Source organism: Gossypium hirsutum, chromosome A11, assembly GCF_007990345.1.
Source record: "Gossypium hirsutum isolate 1008001.06 chromosome A11, Gossypium_hirsutum_v2.1, whole genome shotgun sequence".
Lineage (NCBI taxonomy): Eukaryota > Viridiplantae > Streptophyta > Magnoliopsida > Malvales > Malvaceae > Gossypium > Gossypium hirsutum.
Genome location: NC_053434.1, coordinates 114,826,242 through 114,849,554, shown reverse-complemented (window position 1 = coordinate 114,849,554; position 23,313 = coordinate 114,826,242). Strand labels below are relative to the sequence as shown.

The 23,313-nt window shown below is 30.7% G+C and overlaps 4 protein-coding genes and 1 long non-coding RNA gene across 5 annotated transcripts; 4 read left to right on the top strand and 1 right to left on the bottom strand.

Annotated features, from left to right (window-relative positions):
* Positions 1-796: 796 nt before the first annotated feature.
* On the top strand, positions 797-3,099 carry LOC107948211 (uncharacterized). The gene is made up of 4 exons (XM_016882676.2): positions 797-1,600; positions 2,017-2,188; positions 2,523-2,616; positions 2,706-3,099. The coding sequence occupies exons 1-4, from the start codon at positions 1,203-1,205 to the stop codon at positions 2,993-2,995; spliced, it is 954 nt and encodes a 317-aa protein (XP_016738165.1). The 5' UTR covers positions 797-1,202; the 3' UTR covers positions 2,996-3,099.
* Positions 3,100-4,499: 1,400 nt separating this feature from the next.
* Positions 4,500-5,045, top strand: LOC107947759 (cell wall / vacuolar inhibitor of fructosidase 2). The gene has a single exon (XM_016882288.1). The coding sequence runs from the start codon at positions 4,500-4,502 to the stop codon at positions 5,043-5,045; it is 546 nt and encodes a 181-aa protein (XP_016737777.1).
* Positions 5,046-6,418: 1,373 nt separating this feature from the next.
* On the top strand, positions 6,419-6,961 carry LOC107947760 (cell wall / vacuolar inhibitor of fructosidase 2). The gene has a single exon (XM_016882289.1). It carries the CDS (start codon positions 6,419-6,421, stop codon positions 6,959-6,961), a length of 543 nt encoding a protein of 180 aa, XP_016737778.1.
* Positions 6,962-7,781: 820 nt separating this feature from the next.
* On the bottom strand, positions 7,782-8,766 carry LOC107948212 (uncharacterized). The gene is made up of 2 exons (XR_001697266.2): positions 8,509-8,766; positions 7,782-8,390 (listed from the first exon to the last, which is right to left on the bottom strand). It is a non-coding gene; the product is annotated as an uncharacterized lncRNA (long non-coding RNA).
* A 3,093-nt stretch (positions 8,767-11,859) lies between these two features.
* LOC107948213 (organelle RRM domain-containing protein 2, mitochondrial) lies at positions 11,860-13,597 on the top strand. The gene is made up of 4 exons (XM_016882677.2): positions 11,860-12,163; positions 12,796-12,864; positions 12,945-13,051; positions 13,286-13,597. The coding sequence occupies exons 1-4, from the start codon at positions 11,980-11,982 to the stop codon at positions 13,397-13,399; spliced, it is 474 nt and encodes a 157-aa protein (XP_016738166.1). The 5' UTR covers positions 11,860-11,979; the 3' UTR covers positions 13,400-13,597.
* The last annotated feature ends 9,716 nt before the right edge of the window (positions 13,598-23,313 follow it).

Here is a 23,313-nt window from a genome sequence, read left to right as displayed (position 1 = left end):
TCGGTAAGTTAAAGTTTATCTTTTACGAACTTACTAAGCATTAAATGCTTATGTAGTTGTTTTTTGTTTTGTATAACATCGAAAGTTTGATCGGTTGGAACTTTTTCGGATTCCTATTACACAATCCATAAATCATTTTGGTAGATTTTGAGTTGTTTTGGTTTAGGTTATTATGTATGAAAGTTAGTGTATGTTATTTGGTGATGATGGCTTGGATATGTGTTTTGTGTTCATAGTGTTGTTATCTTTGTGATCCTTTTGAAGCCCAAAATGTGTAGTGTGGTTACAAGGCTTTTCAATAGCTTCTGGGCCGAGCCTAAAAGGAAAATCAAAAGAAACAAAAAGACTAATTTAAAACCGTTGGATCTAAATACTTTTGAACCTTTCCCTAAAATAAAATTTGACCGACAAGATCAATTTTCTTTTCTTTTCTTTTTTATTTTTTGGGATAAAGATGCTATACCTTACGTTTTAAAAAAAAAAAAAACTCTAATGAATTAACACTTAACACCTGTCCAGTGTTTGTTGGACAGGTGGCGTTCTCTCTATATGTTATAAAACTAGCTCTAAAAGAGTTATAAGAATATAATAAAATCGTTTTTTTATTATAAAAATATCATGAAATTAATTATAAAAATAATTTATTTTTTTATTGTGGACTTAAATAACTTAAAATAAATAGTGAAATTTGATAGTGTCGAGTAATTATTAGCTGGTGGATTAAAAAATTAACTTTTTAAGTAGAATAAATCTATTTGACGTAAGCTATATAAATAACAATATTATTGAATAATTTGGGGTGTAAAAATATCATTTTTAACTCTAAACGGGATTTTTGTTTTTAAGTCCATTTTCAGACTTAAATTTTTGGAGTGGATATTGGGACAGAACCCACCTGAAAGTAAAAAATGGGAGTTATTTTATATAGATATTTGGAAAACAAAATGTATAAGTGTAAGGAATGGAAACGACATGAGTAATGAATGGAAACGACATGGCGTTTGGTTCCTTCCAAATGACTAGAAGTAATCAAAAACCGTCATAAAATATCCTTTCCTTTTCAACTGAAATAGAATCAATAGAAATAATAAAATAAAATAAATTCCTTTTATTTTCCTGCTATTTAATACCATTATCCTCATCTTCTTCTCAGTTGATCTAATCCAAAAATACCATCTCTTCATTTTATTGGAATCACCGAAATGGGCGGAGGAGGAGTCATGAGGGCGGTGGGGAAGGTCGCCGGGGTCGGAATTGTTAACTCCGGCCTTCGTGGTGGTGTTCAGGGAACTCCGCTGTCTGCTGAGCAATCCGTCATGCGTGTCGCCGCCTCTTCTCGTTCTGCTTCTTCCGTGGTTTCTGTTTCTAGTGAAGGAGTTTCGTCTGTTGTCGACACGACTGCGTCGGTCAGTCACAAGTCATCTTGGGAGATGGTGGATGATTGGGAATTCGCTGGTGATTTTGAACAGGAAGCTGCTCTGGAAGGATCCATCGCCGCCTCAGGTAGACCCGAACCGATTGCTCGGGTTTTGTTTAGTGGCGTTCCAAGCCTGGAGGAGGCTAAAGAAGCCACTAATGATTTGAAAGATGCACTGGACAAGTAAAGTTTATTCCTTTCAGTTCTTTTTATTTATTTATTTATTTCAGCTTTTAGGAATTGTTCACAAAAGAATATGTATCAAGCCGAAATTTGGTTAATTATTGCTTTTGTAGGAGAAAGATATTGAATTTAAAGGGTTTTGCTAACTATTTCTATCTAAATTATGATCTAGTAAGAAAACATCATCAAAAAGCTGCTTCTAGTGGCAGATAAGTGAAAATTTTGTAACCAATTATGGGGAACTGTTGACTAACATCAAGAACCCCAAACGAAAATATAGTTAAGACTTCATTTCATATTGAATCTTCAAGTTTGTAATGCCATATTTAGAGGGTGGGATGTGATGTTGGTATGTATGAGAAAATCATGTTACTATGTTTCTGGATCTGTTAGAGAATATTCCTTTTTTGGTTCAGGGTTTATCTGTCATCTCCAAAATACAGTGAAACAGTTCAGGTGACTGGCGTTTCATCGCTTTCGAACACTGAGGAGACTAAAGATTGTGTTGCTTACAATATTGAAGCCACTTCAGTGCCAAAACCTGCTATTCAGGCATTCAAATTACTCAATGAGAGCCCAGCAGTTCAGGTTGTGGTTAACTACAGTTTGGATAATGATATTCCTTACAGATTGTTAACAGTGTTGTTTAGGGTTATTTCCTTTGATACTCTTTACTTGGATTTATTATTAGGATTCGGACGTTAGTGTTGGGTACCCTTAGAGGGTATCAGGTGATATTTTAAGAAAAACAGAGATTTAGTGCAACATAGTCTTCCATACTTCATACTAGGATGCTTTATTTGGTTGTTTATCTCATAATCGTTTGTTTATAGATTTACTTCCATTACGTATAATTTTAAAATATAAGATGGTTGATGGTTAATGGTTTTGGTTTTGGTTTTGGTTTTGGTTTTCCCCTCAGTCTGTTGTTGCTTCCATTGCTTCTGATCCAAATGTATGGAATGCTGTCCTGAACAATTCAGCTTATATGGATTTCATTAAATCCCAGCAGACAAGTGAGAAGCTTTGCTCATTGTTTCACTATTACTTCCATTGCATCGCATCTTTTACTATTTTGCTTAATTTTGTAACCAATATGATGCAGATGATAAGTTTGAATTTCCGGGATCTCCCCGAAGTTCTGTATCTTCAGTGAAGCTTGAGGAAAATGAAGATAGTGGAGATTCATTTTCGGCTTTTATACAGAAAATCAAGACTAGTGTGGTCGAGATGGTGAGTAAAACGACTGATTTCCTCCATAGTCTCTTTAGTTTACCCTTGGCGGACAAGGCTAAAGAAAATGCTGGATCGAACAATATGGATAAGACAATTGGAGCTAGCTTGATGGGATTGGCAGTGATGGTTATTATGGTTGTTCTTTTGAAACGAGTGTAGCACCCTATTTTAAAGTAAATTTGCCGATATTACAAACTCAAAAACACTTGCTTGTTTGGTTACTCATGGATGATAATGATGATCAATATAAACTTTAAAGTCCACTGCCCGTAAATTCTAGTATTTTGCTTGTGGTTAAGTGGCTTTCAATTGTAATGGAATTAGTTGAAGTCCACAATGTGCACTATGCACATTGCCTATCTTAGAAACGAGTTCAATACCATATTCCAGAGGAATAAATAATACATTAACACAGGGGTGTAATTGGATCGGGTCGACTTGAGTCTGATTATTGGTGAGTTTGAGTTTGATTCGAAATTTGGAGCTCTAACTCAATTGGATATCTACTTTTATGTTTGAGTTCAGCTTGAGATGTAATCGAGTTATTTGAGCTATAACTTAATTAAACTTGAGTTATATGATTTTAGCTAGATAATTAAGTTTAGGGTTAATAATATATTTTAAATATAATAATATAATTAAATTTGGAGTATTATTAAGTTTGAATTTGGTTTAATCCATAGCTTACTCGAAGTTTGAGTTTGGTTTGATGATTGAGTTTTTCTTCAATCAAATTCGAATAATTTATCGTCTAAAATCTTATATACATCCTATCAAGTTTCAGATGGTTGATGATTAATTCATGAAATGTAATATATATATATATTAGTTCATGATTAATATGTATAAGGTGAATACTGAGGATTTCTGGTTTGAGGAAGGATGGTATAAGGTGAACACTGATGGTGCTGTGTGTAAAGTGTCTAGAAATGTTTTAGCTGGTGGAGTTATTCGGGACAAACATGGTACATGAATATCTAGTTTCTTTAAATATATTGGTTGCTGTTCTGCACTCAACGCTGAACTTTGGGGAGCTCTAGAGGGACTCCAAATTGCTTGGAGTCTATGCCTTCAACGGGTTGTGCTTGAGATGGATAGTATGACTACAATCAAGTTGATTCAAGATGAGTCAATTGGGTTCTACCATTCAGTTGTGCTATGAGCTATTAAAAAAATTATTCAACATCCTTGGATGATTAGGATGACACATATATTCATAAAGAGTAATCGAGTGGATAGTAATGACATTTTTAAGGCCTCTGGGCATGTATAGTTATATGCAATCCTAGGATGAAATTATTCAAAAGTTACATGATGATTGCTTTGGAATGACTTGGCTAGGTATATGCAACCCGGATGAAATTTTTCAAAAGATACATGATGACTGCTTTAGAATGACTTGACCCCGCCTAATCTAGTTATGATTTTATCATTTTTCATGTACATATAGTATAAAATCAATTAAATAACTTAATTTCTAAATTAAATCCACCAATTACCATATTTACTACGACATTAATTACACAAATCCACCAATTACGTAGTTGATAACGTTTTTTTTTTCCAAATTCAAAATCTTAATCCGTTTTAGGTTATAGCATTTTCTTCCAAAAAGCCTTGTTATAAACCTCATTTCTTCTCATTTTCCCATAACATCAAAAAAATGGCTAACCAAATTAGTAATATTTCCCCCAAAATCTTGGTCTTCATAACCCTAATTTCCACTGTTTTCAACAACTATTTCCAGCCAATTGATGCTGAAGAAACAGGCAAGGCCCTGATTGAATCAACCTGTAAAAAAACACAGTACCCTGAAGAATGTATCTCAGCTTTGGAATCAAATCCTGGCAGCTTCACCGCCAACTTAACTGGGTTAACACGGATTGCAGTGGAGAAATCAGCTTCTAAACTTGTTGAAACCTTACACATTGTGGAAACGTTGGTGCTGAATGCGACAAATTATCTAACATGGGGGTTCCTTGTCAACTGTCGTGATACTTACAACATCAGCGTTCCTCAAATCCAGAGAGGTCTACAGGCTTTTGATCAGCTCAAGTTTGATAAATCGTATAAAAGTGTTGAGGCTGTTAATAATGCAGTCATTGGGTGTGATCGTCAGGGATGGACATTGCCAATCTTAACCCAAGTTAATAGAGCTTTGTTTAGGCTCACCAAGGATACCATGATGATCTTGCATCTTCTTTTCTAATCTAAACAATGTTCTATGTTATTACATATATTATTGACAAAAAACATGTTCTCAAACAATCCATGAAATTTTCCATGTGCTGGGCTGGCCTATTACTATTTTGTTCTCCAAAACTTATAGTCAGAGTCAAGCCATGTCTAAAAAAACATAGACTTGTTTAGGGGCTAGGTTTAGTCAAGAATATTTCAATTTAAAAAAAAAAAGTTAAGCTTGTTTTTTTTTACTAACCCAGTTCAGTTCAAAAGTTTGTTTCACGGTTCAAAATATTAATAAAAAATAAAATATGCTTTTATATTAATATTTATTTTTTAGAGTTAAATTTAATTTTTTTACAATTGAATTTGGATTACGCAGGATAAATTTGTGACATGAAAATCTTGATTCAAGTTTGATCCGAATCGTGAATTATTCAATCTATAAGTAACTTAATTTAATATTTTAGACTTAAATATGATTCAACTACTCGAGCTAACTTTATTGAATTATTTGTGTCCTTTAATCTAATTTGATTTGGGATGTCAAAATTTTACATAAATTGAACTTAAGAAAAAATGGAATTTTCTAAAGATTATATAGATTACAGGGATTTTACGTAAAACGTTGACACAATTAAAGAAAGTCTTTTTTAAGTTTATTCATTTTTTTACAAATTAAATACTTATTAAAATTGAAATAAAAATAATGTCACAATAAATTATTTAATAGTCAAAATTAAAGTTAAGTTAGAAAGTATATATAAAAGTAAAAGTTTACACAATCTACTATTATTAATATTTATGTTTTAAAAATAGTTTCAAAATATTGTTTATTAAAATTCAGTTTAATACCAGGATTAATATTTGGTACATTAACAATGCATATTTTTATTCTATAAGTAGCATTAAAAAATTGTTATATATATCTTTCTTTTAAATATTTATTTTTAATATTCTCTACTTGTAGAGTCTAAAAACTCTACTAGCAAAACAGTGTGCCAAATATTATATTTTTCGATTGAAATATTATTATTCATTTCTTTTGGAGTCGTCTTGTTTTATTATTATTATTATTATTATTATGTTGAAATTCAAAATTTTATCTATATACTTTAATTTATGTCAATTATTTAAGTACTCAACGTATAAAACACAAAATAACAAATTGAGGAATATAATAAAGAATCAATTAAGCAAATTAATTTCTAAATTAAATTCATCAATTGCCATATTTACCACAACATTAATTACACAAATCCACCAATTACGTAATTCATAATTTTTTCCAAATTCAAAATATTAATCCATTTTTTAAGTCGCAAAACCTTGTCATAAACATCATTTCTTCTTCCTCCTGCATTCTCATTTTCCTACAACCCCCCCCCAAACAAAAAGAAAATGGCTAGCCAAAATAGTAATATTCCCACTAAAATCTTGGTCATCATAACCCTAATATCCCTTGGTTTCAACAACTATTTCCTGCCAATTGATGCTGAAGAAACAGGCAAGGCCCTAATTGAATCAACCTGCAAAAAAACACAGTACCCTGAAGAATGTATCTCAGCTTTGGAATCAGATCCTGGCTGCTTCACTGCCAACTTAACTGGGTTAACACGGATTGCAGTGGAGAAATCAGCTTCTAAACTTGTTGAAACCTTACACATTGTTGACATGTTGGTGCAGAATGCGACGTCAGATTATCCAACATGGGGGTCCCTTGTGTTGTGTCGGTATTCTTATAACACCAGTGTTCCTCAAATCCAGGAAGGTCTACAGGCTTTTGATCAGCTCAAGTTTGATAAGTCGTATAAAAGTGTTGAGGCTGTTAAGAAAGCTGTCATTGACTGTGATCATCAGGGAGTGAAAAGCTTAACCCAAGTTAATACAGCTTTGCTTAGGCTCATCGAGGATACCATGATGATATTGCATCTTCTTTTCTAATCAAATCGATGTCTTATGTTTGACAAATAACATGTTTTTAAACAATCCTTGAAATTTCATTCAAGAAAGAAAAGAAAAGCCATCAACCTTGTTTAATATTTATTCTACAAATGTTTCTTGTACTCTATACTCGAGTTGAGCAATCGTTTATGATGGGTCAGGTCATTCGATTCTTTTTCTTTCTTTAAAAAAAAAAACCAAGTTTTGTGAATTAATTATTCACAGTTAAAAATACTAATAATTGAAAATATTTTTTATCATTTAAATCAAATTTTGGTCAAATCAGGTTCACTTGTGACTTGAAAATTTTGTGTCTATGCTTGGATTGAGCTCATCGGGCATGGATAACTTTACTAAATAGTGACAAATTTGAGCCATGGATAACTTTACTAAATAGTGACAAATTTGAGCTTGATTCAAAACTTGAAAGCTCAATATTCAATCTCAACACAATCGAGTATTACTTACAAAGCTTGAGTTTGACTTGAATATAGTTGTATTAATTGAGCTGCTTCAATTAGGCTCGATTATTTGAATACCTTAATCTACCTTTAATCAGGATATGTAAACTTTACATAAATAAAACTTAATAAATAATGAAATTTCCTAAAGATGATATAGTAATAAATTTTAGAATAAATTATATCATTAGTCACTAAATTATGTATAAATTTTTGTTTTAGTCACTTAATTAAAAAAATTACAATCTGGTCATGAAATTATTTAAAAATTTTCATTTAAGTCATTAAAAACTATTCAAAATTTTTTTTATTGAAGTCACTAGTTGTTAAGCTTTTTTTCTTTTTAAAATTCTGTCAAAGAGCTCCAAACAATTATTTGATGATTAGAATGGTGGATCAATACTGTACGGGTCCAATTTTATCCGGCCCGTTTAAACAAAAAAACCAAAAATAATAACAGTTCAAGTTACATTAAGACCCAAAACCGAGACCCAAAACCAAGCCCAGCACCTAAGCCCGATAGGCCCAATGCCAAAACCAAGTTCAGCCAACCGAAACCCTAGCGTTGCGCCTCCATTCTGCCAGCCACGTGCTTCCTCGATGCAAACATCGCTCGAGGGACGGCTCTGCCCGTCCTTTGCACCAAAAAGGAAACCCCCGCTTGTTGATTTCCTCCCAAGCTGCAAACAAGCTAAAAGAGGGACAACGGAAGCAACAACACGAAAAGAGAACAGTAGAAACAAGATGTGTTTTCGGCTATATAGCTAAGAGCAAAAAATGTAAATTTTTTAGAGACACACATATAGAAATACAAAAAAAGAACCAGAAATAAAAAGGTGATTTCAAAATCTTTTTATCTATTGATTTTATTGTTTCCTTTGATCTGTTTTGCGATTTTAGCATAAAAAATGAGAAAATAATACCTGATCCGACGCCGATGAGAGTCCAAATATCTCAAAAGAAGGGAGCTATGGACGAGGGTCGAACGGTGTTAAGTTCTTTTTCATTTGTTTTTTTTTTTAAAGAATAGAGTAGGATTTGAAGCCTTTTTTTAAAAATAAGAAAAAAGAGAAAGAGCAAACTTACTAAATCTCCAAAGTTGCGGCCTCCAGCGACAAGATCCGGTCACTATTCGTGCGCCGTCGGCCACCAAGCATGGAGGTGGTTCGGCGGCTGTGAGCTAAATGAAACCCTAGCAGAGTGTTCCCCCTTTTTTTATTAAAAAATTGGCTGCATTTGAAAAAAAAATAAAAAAAAAAGGTTTTAAGTTACTTGTAAAAAGGAAGGCCTGCACTTCAAGCTATGCGCCTTGTAATTAAAAATGGGGGAATTTTGCACGAGGTCCTTCCCATTTGCACAAGCATTCAATCATGCCTCATTTATTTCACTTCTTTTTTTAATTTGGCTTTGAAGCTTACGTATATGGGCAATTCGGTCCGCGCGTTTCCTTTAAATGAGAAATTTCCCGCTTTAGTCCCTTTTCCTTTTCTGTCCTTTTCATTTAATCCCATATAGCTTTGTTTCCTTTTTTAAAATTTCGCTCTTTTATTTTATTTTATTTTTGATTTGGTAAGGACCAGATGGATGAAACGCTGCGCATAGAGGGCTGGGAATATTTTCCCAATCAGCCCCTCGTTCTTTATGCGCGTTTCACATTGATCCTTAGTGGCCTATGTTTTTTTATTTTATAATTTGCATCTTAAATTTAATTCAATTTCAACTTAGTCCTAATTTATTTATACGTTCACCTATTTATTGGTTTATATATATACCTATTGTCCATTTATTTATCAATGTACATCACTAGTTTATGTCATTGAAATCATTTCATAATTCCTTTATTTCCTTTCGATTTTCATTTACCTTGGTTATTATTATTTTTAATATCTATTATTGTTTTATTATTTATTCATTCATCATTCTTTTATTTATTTTTATTTTTATTTTTTTATCATTTTATTTCATGAATTACTCATTCTATTTATATTTTCATTATTGTTGGCGGTGGATTATTTATTTTATTAATGTTATTACGATTATACTATTAACCTAATTTAGTTAATATTTAATATCTATTTATTTATTTATTTATTTATTCATTATTATTTTTATAGATTGGATTTATTTTTATTTCTATCCTCATTATTATTATTATTTTATCATATGTTTGTGTATATCTTCTATGCCTCCAAATGTTATATTATTTATTTTATTATTACTATTATTACTGGCACTATTTTTAAACATATCATGTGTTTTAAACTATCATCAATTTTAAGTATTTCACATATATTATCTCTCCTAAATCATCATATGTAGTATTCATTTTGAAATTTTTATATGTATCTTTGTACTCTAAATTATTATATACATATATACACATACTTTTTACTTAAACGGTTTTTATTTATTGTTTTATCTCAAATTTTTCTTCATTTATTTTAAATGTTTTATACATTATTCATGTTAAACCATCTTATATATATTTTAAGTTTTATATGTTATTTTGTTATACTATTTTATATGTAAACGATTTCAAATTCTTTTATTATTTATCGCAAACCTTTTATCATTATTTACCTTAAGATTTCATATATATTACTTATATTAAATTGTTTTACATACTTCTTATATATTATATGTTTTCAAAATTATTTTTACATATTATTTATTTTAAATCTTCGTGTATATTATCTATTTTAAAGTTTTATATGTATTACTTGATTTAAATTATTTTATATGTTATTTACTTTAAAATTTCTTATATATTATTTATTTTAAATTCCCTTTTACATATTATTATTTTGAGCCTCTTAATATTTATTTTAAATTTCTTTATATATATATATTATTTTAAACTTGTCTTATTCTTATTTAAATTTGTCTTATACAACTTATTTTAAAATCTCTTATTTGTTTTAAATTGTTTTATTATTGTTCATTTTAGGTTTTTACTCATATAGTATTTATTATATATATTACCTATTTTAATATATATATATATACACCCTATTTTAAATTGTTTTACATATAGTCAATTTTAAATCTCCTTTTTCACATTATTTAATCTCATTATCATTTTGAAATTGTTTTACATCTTATTCGTTTTTATTTGCTTTATACCTTTTAGATTATTATTAAATTCATTTGTTTTTAATTGTTAATGTTAATATTTAAATGATATATCTTATGTGATTATTGCCATTATGAAAATTTTGATTCGTTTATTTCGCAAGTTTGCATTACTGTTATTCATTTGTATAATGTAGTGTCCATGTATATTTGTCTTATATTCATTACTATATTTTCATATCATCGCCCTTGAATCAAGTCTCATTACATTCATCCAATAAATTATTTTATTTTTAATCCAAACGAATAACGCACTTTATTAAACATTATACTCGCTAGATTTCACAAAGAAAATTTTCTAAATGAGGTAATGTTTTGTGTTTTGGAATATCGAGGAGTTGTGCCCTAACTTACAGGTTTTCGGTTTTCTCGTTAGTTCTAAATAGCCAAACATCCTTTTGAGTTTTAAAATACACGGGATTTCAATTTAAATTAAAGACAAACTTGGGCTCGGGAATTCATGATATCGTGTCCTAACTTACGGGATGTGATACTCCGATATCTCGAGACGACGAAGTCTTTAACGATCGTTTTGAGCTAATTCAAGTGTTTTTTTTAATCGACGTCAATAAAAAAGGATCGTATTTTAAATCCATCCTCGATTTTCAACTTTCGACTCTAGGACAATAACTAATTAATTTGGTACCAATTTTGGGCGTGACGAGGGTGCTAATCATTCTTCGCACGTAACTGACTTCCTAACCCATTCTCTCGAGTTTCGTAGACCAAAAACACCGTTTGCATAAACTAAAACGTTTTATTAAAACAAAGGTGGTCCGATCACACCTAATAAAGATCGGTGGCGGCTCCCGTTTTAATTTTCATTTTCAAACTAAGTCGATTCCCGTTTTAAAAAAAATGGTTTCGACAAGTACCTATTGACGAGGAGAAGAATATACCTTAGAGATTTGACAGTCAACGTCGGAGATTGGAGAAAAAGATGTTTGAATTTTGGTTCGCAGATTTGTGACGTCCAAAGCTGTTACATGAAAAAATGAACTTTAGACTTCGATTAGTGTAGCTAGTGCTAACAGAGAAAGCCATATAACATATATTTTAATAGCATTGTGACTTCAATGAAAAGTTTTAAATAATTCAGTGATTAAATTGTAATTTTATTTTTAATTAATTGACCAAAATAAAAACTTATTTATAATTTAGTGACTAATAATATGATTTATGCTAAATTTTAAAAAGTTTACTCAATTATTATTTAATATGTAACTTTTGAATTATTTTGATATCTCCTTTATATTATTTAATATTTTCTAAATATATATTTCTATAAGACTAAATTGGTAATTTCATCAAGTCCTTTCCTTTTAAAGTCGATTGCAACTTTGCCCTATTTTCCCTCACCACAAAAGAGGTTTTATCCTGAAGTGTTAAACCCTGATTCTCCCCATCCCCACTAATATCTCCTTGATGGCTTTGAGGGCGGCGGCGACGAGAGCGATGTTCGCTGGGGCGGCTCCCCAGGGATTCAGGCGCATGTGTTCAACAGCTACGGCTAATTCCTTTATGCCGCCTCCAATTACGGCGATGGGCAACGGCGAGGGAACCCCTGGTCGAGAGCAAGCGCCTCCAAGTACCAACCTCTTTGTCTCTGGTACATATATTTTCTTTTCGATCTATATCTGTCATAGCTTCTTTCTTGTTTTCTCATGTTATTTTTATGGATTGTTTGGTGTTGTTTATATGTTTGGTTGCTTGGAAACTGCTGGAAAACGGATGAAAAGTTTTTTCTTTTAATGGGTTTAGTTTGTTGGTCCTGTTTTTTTCTGGGTCCTTGGTAAATATTGTTTATATATTGATTTATTGGGGTTTTGTTTTGCATGTTTCTTTGCTCGAAAAAGCTCTGTTTTTTTCAAGGTTTTCCTTTAATTGCTTCTATTATTTTCTGGTTTAATTTATAGTTTTTGTGTACAGGCTTATTTATTAGGTTATTATGCTGGCTTGATTGCTGGAAAATGTGGGAAAACGGAATAAATTTTTTGTCAATTTCTATGGTTGATTAAGAAAAACGATTGATGTTGTCTATCTCTTTAATTCATTCAAAGAAGTAATTCATCAATTTAGAATGAATTGAGTATTCAAATTTGGGTTTAAAATCAATCCTCTCCTTGTTTTGGTTTGTAATTTGATTTGCATACTTTTTCGAGTCTACGTGTTGACTGTGTCACTAGTTTACCTTTCTCGATTCATATTTTGATGAAAGTTATTATGTGAATTTGTTTTTAGGGCTTAACAAGCGCACTAATTCGGAGAAACTTCGAGAAGCCTTTTCTCAGTTCGGACGTGTAATTGATGGTTAGTCTCTCCTTACCTGAAAGAACGTTGGAAATTGTTTTTACGAGATTATTAACCATTGGCCTTTTCTTTCTTTATAGCCAGAGTAGTGACTGATCGTGTATCAGGATATTCTAAAGGGTTTGGTTTCGTAAGATATGCCACTATAGAGGAAGCTGAGAAAGGAAGAGTGGGAATGGATGGCAAGGTTAGCTCCCTTTACTTCCTTAAAATGTTCATTTCTTTGTTTTGATATTGTAATTTCAATTGAATTAAATATGTTAGGCGCTTTTATAGAACTGTTCCAGGTTATCATTGATGATTGAACCATGCTTTGTTGTTATTATGTTCTTTTGAGGGTAGATTGCGGAAAGTGATTTATCCGCATACTCTCCCTCCCCCTTTCCCTTGATTGTAACTAATTTCCTTCGGATCATTGCAGTTCCTCGAAGGTTGGGTTATATTTGCAGAGTATGCAAGACCTCGGCCAGAACGAACTCCGCCTCCGAGCAACATGGCTAATTCAAATGGCTATAATTCCTATGGCCGTGAATAACTTAGATCTGAAACATGATTTGTCATTTTTTATTTTAATCAGAGGCGGGTTTCCAACAGGTCGACCTATCATTTCCTTAGCAGAAGAAAGAAATTAATTATGAATTTTGTAATGTGAGACTTGAATGCAATATGAATGTGATGAACTGAGGTCTATTATTCAAGAATTATATGAAAAACAGGAGCAGATGTTGAATTATTTTCATGGCTGGTAAGAGCTGATTGTATGATTATTTGGTGTTCCTTTCTGTTTTGATTATTTACCTATTTGCAGCTGGCGTTGTTATGAAATTAATTTGCTTAAAATAAAGCCTTACTCAAATCTTGATCGATGCTTATTTCATTTGCCTTTGACTATGATAATCATAATAATATTTGACTACTCAAATCCCTAATTAATCCTCTCCAAACTTACATTTTGTAATTATTATATGGTAATATTTTCCTTTAATAATGAATAAAATTATTATTATTATTTTCATCTCTGAGCATGTTGGATGTACATCACGATTGTTGAAAGGAGCCGTGAGGGATAGTCATGAGTATTTTTAGAAAATAATCTTTAAAAATTGTTCTTTGCAGTATATGAATGATAACTCTTGCTATCCAAGAAAATGAATGTTTTGAAACACAAAAATAGACAAATTCTTCAAATTCATTGATGTGGCAGATGAAATTGTAGGCGGTACGAATAGTTGCACGCTTATAATATAATGCTCTTCTTACTAAATTAAAAATTATTGATAATCAATTTTGATTTTTGAGATGTCAACAAAAGATCTAGTTACTGCTCCCTTGCACTGTTGACTTTTTTGTTTGACTATTTATTCTCAACAAATCTTACTATGGTTTTGTTGGCTGATTGTAGCAGTTGCTTTAATTAATAGATTTTATTAATTGATTTGATCAATTGATTTTATTAATTATTTATTTAAAAATATTTGGTAAAATTTAGTTGAAAAATAGGTGTAAAATAATAAATAAGGGCAAAACTTATTTTATTGTTAAGTATTTATTTGTTTATAATACTTTAGTATTTATTGGGTGAAGTTATTGAAATAAAATACTATTACCAAGGAATTAAAACATCTATTATGAAAATTAATTAGTGAATATTTATTAAAATTTAAATAAAAAAATTCTATGCTAACATTGTGGAAATGGATAAATATTTACAGTGTATCAATATAATTGTACATAGTGACAAAGTGAGTAATTTTTGAGCAAGCATAGTTAGATATGTCATTGTACATATCTCATTTTCAATTAGCTACGAAAAAAGTTGTCCATGTTAGTATTTTTTTTGAGGTTTTAGCTTAACAAGCTCTTATTAAACTCCATTCACCAAACACTATAATTATAGAGTTTAACTACACAATTCTCCATTTGTACCCAAATCAACTAAAAAAAAGGCTCAAAACTCAATTTACCAAACACAATCTATAAATTATTTTGAAACATGATAGAATCCCACGACACAACACTATAAAAGCATACTAGGTTTTATCCTCATGGAAAACATAGGTTGAAAGCAAAAGAACCTTTTAAATCTTTGGGAAGCAAAATTGTATACTCCACCTAAAAGATGGAGTTGAGACTTTTGTGATCCAACTACGGTTGAATAATGCATGGATCGTATGTATCTTCCATCCAATGGCATCCCTCCCCTCTTTGGGAACATCTTAGACGACTATCCATCCAACGGTCCCACCGGAACACTGCATCCCTTCCATTGTCCACCAACCATCGTCAACAATTGGAAATGTTGCTCATTCTGCAAATTTATCATACCCCACCATGTTACTCCAATTAAGAGACCAAGGGAAACCACTTCAAAGATTTCAGTATGTGTCTATCACTACTTGAAAGCATTTTGTCAATGTTACTTCGTTGAGTTGGGTTTTAGTAGCTTGTTGGTTTAGATTCGAATTTTATTATGTACAATTGTTATGTTTTTTTTTTTAAGATTATTAAACTTAAATCCTATTGAACCCTATTAAGATCTATTCTAATTTAAGTTCTAATGTATTCTAGTTTTCAGTCTGTTGTGTTTTACATTAAATTAATTTTAATTTTAATGGTTTAGATATATATATATTTATGTACAGTTTAGTCTGAAAATTATTAAAAAACTTTTTACTTTTACACAGTAACAAGTATTAATATAAGAATTTTTTTATCATTTTCATATTTTAAACAAAATAATACTCAATAAAATCACATGATGAATATGATATAATGTAACAATTTGTAATGTGTTGATAAATTCCTTAAAATATTTTTTTGGTTTAACTGAATTTGGATTGGATTATACTTTTACTTTTAGGTTGAATTAAGATTATAAATAATTACATAAATTAATATTAATAGTTGAAATTATAAAATTAACATGCCAAACGTTCATGAAATAGACCCCTTATGACTCCTTTAGAAATTTCAATATCCCGATTTGGTGGCACAAGACAAGGGATATGTTGATTTGGCATTTTAATAATGATGGTGTGTGAATACGATGAGGTCTGGGTATAAATTTGCTTTCGAACACTTTCTTGGCATTTCTAATCTTGGTATGGAATAGAATGCTACTGCCGAAGATTAAGGCTTTATTTGGAGAGTCTTCCGTGGTTTTGAAAACTAACAAAAATAAATACCTATTCAATAATATAAAAATTTGTATATAGTTGTAAACATGACCGATAATAATTTTATTTCTTTAGTAAAAAAAAAAACTGTGTAATTATCACCAGTAATTTAGACTAAGATTGCATATTATTATAATACAGAATTACATACTTTGGTGTACACGGAACTAACTAAAAGTTTGATTAAGGTAAGTACATTTATTAATTAATAGTATAGTTACAGTGAGTAAAGATATCGTTCCTATAAAAACTAGAAGTACTAGTAATTATCATATTTTTATTATTTAATCAAATAATTCAAGTGATTGATTAAAAATAAAAACAACTAATTTAATTAACTAATGAACACGACAAAGAACAAAACAGAAAAATAATCGATTAATAACCAAGAAGCAAAACAATATCTAGGAAAGAATCTGCCTAGATTTCATCTGTCACTATCGATATAAATTACGCAATTTCTTTACTAAAAAACTTGATCCGTAGAAACCTCTAAATTATGTAAATAATTCTTTCGAGCATAAAAGCAACTGACTCTAGGTTGATTAATTGAAGTTTTTTTCTAATTAAAACCCTATTATCGCATTAACTCATGCTATGGATTCCTTACCGGATTTGACTCTAATATGGTATATTTATGTCATCCTATTTCTAGGATTGCATGGAACTCTATTCAATTACGCAATATCTACTTTTAAACAAGGTCTATTCAACCACCGACTTAAGCATATCAGACATGGATTAATAATCTAGAAATATCAAACCAAGAATTAAGCACACATAACTGAGAATAAGAAACTAAGTATTTATTGTGTAAAATAAAAATTAAAGGATAGAGTCCATCATAAGGTTCATCTCCCTTAGGTATTTAGAAAATTAGTTCATGCTTGAAAATAGAAACATCCAAGAGACAATATAAATAAAAGAAACAAAGAAACTCATGATAACTTCCTAAGAACGGGGAATCTTCAATCTTGACGAAAATCTGCTTCCAAGTCGGCTTCAATGGTGTTTTTCGAGTTATTTTATTGAATATTCTTTGATGGCTCATTCTTGTCTTCTTATTTTTTTCATATATATGTTTTAGAATGCCCAAAAAACCTAAAAATCGTGATTTTTTGCTATTCGGTGCGTAATTCCCAAAAATCGACATGGACGGCCACATGCCTGTGTGGTCTGGACGTGTGGAATGGTTCAGCCTGTGAGACTCCTGTAGCTTGTTCCGACGCTCCTTTTTTTGCTCCTTTTGCTCCGAAGTACTCTACTAAGCATTAAAACATGAATTTAAAGGATTAGAAGCATAAAATTCATAATTAACATTGAATTTAATCACCAAAAAATGCATTAAGAACGAGGTTAAAACACGTTACTTTTAGCACTTATCAAATATCCCACACTTAAGCAGTTGCTTGTCCTCAAACAAAATTCTCAACCCACATTCAAGTTAACTTCCCTCAATTTATTGTTTTCACTGATAAAGTCTTAAGATAATTTACAGATAATCATGCATTGGAAATTTAAACAAAAATGACACTAAATAACATAAGTAATCCAAGCAAAATTTTTTTGAATCATTGATGTGGTTGTTGAGAGCACCAAAAATATCCTATCCCTATAAAATATTGAAAATAATAAAAATAATAGTATAAGGGAAGTAGAGTCAAATCCTCAGGGATCGGATTTGCACAATTGCTTGTTCCTCGAAATCCTGGACAGAATCGTGCCCAAGAAAACTTGCGTACCTGGAAAAAAAATAGAATTAAAGTTTGGATTGAATTGAAAATTTGAAAATTAAAATTGAAATAGAAGAAATAAATAGAGTTGAGGAAAAAGGAGTTCTTATGGAGAGATTCCAGCCTCCGGTTGCCTTGATCTGCCTTGGGTTCAATCCTCGGCTTTTAGGTGATCCTTTTCAAACAGAATAAGCCAATTATAGTGGAAGAGGACGCCTACGACCACCAGCTCCGAGAATTTAGAATTATGATCTAGCAGAACCTGACTTTAGCCAACTATCGTTTCTGTGGGATCATCTTTTGCTAGATTATCACTTCTCAATGGCGAATCCCACGCCATTTTGTCTCCTGGGCTTGCCAACCTCTGACGCAGTAAGCTAATGAACCGACTGTGAAACCTTCCTAAAACATACAAAGCGGCCACCTTTGCACACATTGAAAATATCACTTTTTAAGGGACATGGGCGGAAGAGTCAGCCCCGTAATGTGGAGAAACGATGAATACTCGTTGAGAAGGCTAAGTACGGATTCTAGGCCTCATGAACCCTTTTTGGGGAACTTTGACAACCTTCGGCTAGATAGATTTAGTGGCTCACGCTTTTTGGGGAAAAATAAATAAATATAATAGAAATGAAATTTTTATTAAAAAAAATATGGAAAGAACAAAAAGGCTAAACTTATGGGGGAGAGAGTGTTTACAGAAAAAGATGTGTCAAATTTGTGTCACTCCATCCCCTATTTATAGTACTAGGAAACCTAGTCTATTCCTAATTAAATTCTAAAAGATAAATATAGATAAATAAAGATAATTAAAGATAATTAAAAATAAATGAAGATAAAAGCTAAAATTAAATCTAAATAATAATTCTTAATAATTATCCTAATATAATTCAAATTAAAATAGAGTATTGTGCTATAAAATCTCTTCTTTTGCATTTTTGCTCCCAAAATCTTCTACACTTTGCATTTTCGACACCACTTCTCTCGTACTTCGCATGCTGGCCCAATTTAAGTTTAAATTCATGCCTTTAGCCCCCAAATTTCATTTTGCCTCCAATTTAGTCCCTATAAGATAAAAAAACCATAAATAGCTCAAATTAGTAGGATCATACTCAAAATAAACATATAATTAATACAAAAAAATATGTCATCCTATAGTATTATCAAGCATAAAAATTAGACGTCTCCTCTATCTCGACAATTATATGAAATTCAAACTTAACAAGAATTAACACCCTTACTAAGGTTCACTTAAGCAATCAAGGTGTTTAAGGTTCAAGTAATGTGCACTCAATAATCGAATAAGAAATGCTATTACCATAGGCTTGCTTGAAAATCAAATCTTCACAACTATAGAAATGAGATGACACACCAATCAAGAAGTCTTTACGGGGTTGTAATGTGGCTTAGGTTAAGGGTACGAAAATAGGCTGATGGTCAACTTTCTTCTTTAGCCATTTGGGGTGGGGGTTAGATGTAACTGTCGCTAGATTAGGGTTATGAAGTATTACATTAAAATTCGAACATTGCATAGAAATAATCATTCAAGTATAACTATAAATAAATGAATCACAATCGATTTATAATAAACATGCACTTACGAGGGGCCTTAAACCAAGCTTAGAGGGTCCTAAAAATAATTTAGGAACATTTTGGGATCAATTTGAAACAAAATAGAAAATCTAGGAAAAAGTTGAAAAAATTAAAAATAGGGGTCACACGGCCATGTGACATAGCCTTGATCTCGTGGACATTCAAAGTCCAAACTCACGGCCGTGTCCCAGCCCGTGTGTTTGACCGTGTGGGTATTCGAAATAGGGTTATAGAGTCTTGCCACAATATGTGTGCTAGACTGTGTGAGAAATTGTTTTGAGACACACAGCCGTGTTGCAAACTGTGTCTCAGTCCATGTGAAATCTACACCTAAGATGATAATGATATACGACTGTGTGAGGTGATCGTGTGTGGCACAAGGCCGTGTGGCAACCAGTGTCCCAAGTCGCGTGCTTCCAATTTAGTCCTTAAAAAAAGCCAAATCAATACCAAACCTTGCCCAACAAGATTCACCATTTACACACAAATTCAATTGATCAAAACACTCTCTAATTACACTCAAAACATACCAAATTAATCCATCTATAAGTTTTAACCAATATGCCAATCAAGGTACCTCAATTTAATAAACATTTAACTTACATTAACTCTACTCATCTATACATCCAATTCATACATCATCCATATCCATTAACCTATCTACCATATCACATTATAAACCAACCCAATTCAAGATAATTCATAGCATACACTTCCAAACAACTAATTTCATCGGATATATAATATCAACTATATACACAAGTATTTGCAACTATCACAAAACATATCCCATATTCACATAACAACATTCTTGTAACACCCCTATACCATGTTCGACTCAAAGAACCTGATATAGGAATATTACATTTGGTGCCAAAGTAATTCTTGGCTAATCACTAATATATTAGAACATAAAAACGAACACTTGGAACATACTTAATATTTTTCTTAAGTACATGTCATTCTATTCAAAATTTTAAAACATACCCTGTTGTTGTTTGAAGATGTGATGAGATGAAAGCTTGCAAATCTCAAAATTCAACTCTTCAAAAATTCCTGTACCCAATCTGTGTACGAAAACAAACCGTACGCTGAGTATACACTCAGTGGTATTACTATAATTCAAATACTTAAGGTAAAACAATATATATATATATATATACATAAAATCTTACCAGTATTTTACCTTTAATAAATCTTTCATGCATTTAAAACTTTAATTTTTAATTTAATAATATGTATTTTAAATAGCTTTTCTTCATTTTAATTTATATATCTTCTTACTACATCAATATCCATTTCATGCATTTCATCAATAACCATTTCATAAATCATTATTTCATAAATTTCATTTCTATATCTCAATTCAATAACTTATTCTCAAGAAAATATTCATTTCTATTCATAATCAATCAATAACAATCAGTTGCTCAGTACTTTAATATAATCATTCAGTAATCATCAGTTTTTCAGTAACATTAGTCTTTCAATAATTATTTAAACCAACATTTTTCAATAAAAATAATTATAATTAATTCATATGATTATATTCAATTAACTCATACACTATTTTATTATTTCCTATTCATCCTATTTTCACTTCTTATTTCGATATCTCAATTTCAATTCATAATTTCGCTTTCTCATACTTTCAATAGTTCAATCGATCAAATTCATTCGATTTTCTCATTTCATTTATTCAACTGATTTCAATATCGATAATTCGATATTTAACAATTTCATGAACCTTAAGTTCATGCTTCAAATCTCATGTCTCAATTCAATTCACAATTCAACTCATAATTTCTTTCTCATGCTTTTGATAGTAAGATTGATCAAATTTATTTAATTTTCTCATTTCAGTTATTCACCCTATTAACAAACCCGGACCTTGGCGGATACATGGATCCAACCAAACATATCAGAATAGCACCCAGTGCCTCATCGGATAGTTCGAAGCAAAGTTGACACCCAGTACATCGGCCTAGCTGAAGTAAAGTGGTACCCAGTACCTCATCGTATCTATCCGAAATAAAATAGTGACACCCAACGTCTTATCGACTCAAGGTCGAAGTATCCTTGAACACTTCCAATCCTATAGCATGCCAACTATATCCGACTTAGCCCGACTAGTTAATAGGGTATTTAATTCACTTTCTCTATTTTAATCAATATTCACATCAATTCCACTTAAATCACAATTTCACTTTCATTTCAAAAATTCACTTTCAAAATCAAATACACTTTCCTAAATTTATCTACCATGCATTTTAATTAAAATATAATAATTAATAATAAATAGATTTGAATTATAGTAATACAAACCCAAATTTACTCGATTATTCCTCGATAACCTTCTTCTTTCCTTTGTGTGCCGATGCCTCAAGTTCTTTGTTAGCTTTTAAAGTCTAAAGCTTCAAATCCCTAATATTTTCTTTTCTTTTCTTTTTCTCCTTTCTTTCTTCCTTTCCCGTTTTGCTCTCTCTAACTTTCTTTCTTTTTCTTTTATGTTTCATCTTTGTTTCTTTTATAATATATATTAGTTTATATTGATAATTGTTTTTATAAAAATCTATTTAATAACAAATATAATTAATACAATTGTACAATCATATAATTTACATTTGTCTCTATTTAATTTGTTTACCTCATAAAAATCTTATAATTTAATTAATTATCAAATAAACATCTTTTATTTGATAATAATAAATAATAAATATCTATTTAATTACTAATATTTGTATTAAAAATGTTTTTATTTTAATTAATACACATGGACTTTATCTCAACCATACATTTGTCATAATTAATAATTATCTTTTACTTAATAAATATAAATACTAAATATCTATTTACTAATTAATTATTTGTATTACAATTGTATACATATATTTTCCTACATTTGTCTATTTTTATCACCTTACACTTGTCATATTCTAATTTATTTTTCTAATATAATAATAATAATAATAATAATAATAATGATAATAATAATAATAATAATAATAATAATAATAATAAAACAAAATTTTTAGACATTTCCTTATTTGCCGCCTCAACCTCCAAATGTGGCTTAATTGCCCATTTGGTGCCTATTATTTTCTTTTAATCTATAATTAAACTTTTACCCTTTACTCAATTTAGTCCTTTTTACTAATTACTCTAAATTAAGCTAAATTCATCTAATTTAAACCTAATTAAACACATCACTAGAGTCATAAATATTTCTAATAATTTTTTACAAACTCATTTCACTAAAACGGAGGCCCAATATTGCACTTTTCTGATGCCTGTGAATTTTGGGTCGTTACAATTTTTTAACATGTCTTTCCCAAAAACTAACAAATACACAAAATGACCATTCTAAAACTATTAAGTCCTTGGTATATGCCAAAACACAAAAAGAATACTTCACTAACATTGAGTCTGGGATTATCCTGGACGCTAAGTTGACAAACGAAGTTAAGTATCTAACTTGCACACAGAGGAACAAATCATATACTAAGAAAATTTCATTAATCTTCACAAACTAAACATTTACTTAAAAACCTTAGTTCATAAATCCATATCCTATTGTGTTGTTACCACTTGTTAAATTACAAGGACCATTTTTAGCATTCTCTACTCATCCTCTTTATATCAACTCTTTGCCAAACATCTTCAATAGATCGGTTATACAAACCCCAAAAAAATCAAACCTTAATTGGCACCTAGTGCCTAATGGATAAACCGTACAATAAATTGCACCTCGCGTTGGTCAGTAATACCGACTATAGATGTGCCCTGTACTGGTCAGATACCCCGACAATGTTTTACGCCTAATACTAGTTGGATAAACCGATGATAGATGTGCTCTACACTTGTCAAATAAACCAACAATGTTTTGCACCCAACGCTTGTCAGATAAATCGACAATATCATAAGAGTGTGCCTAACACTGTTGGTTA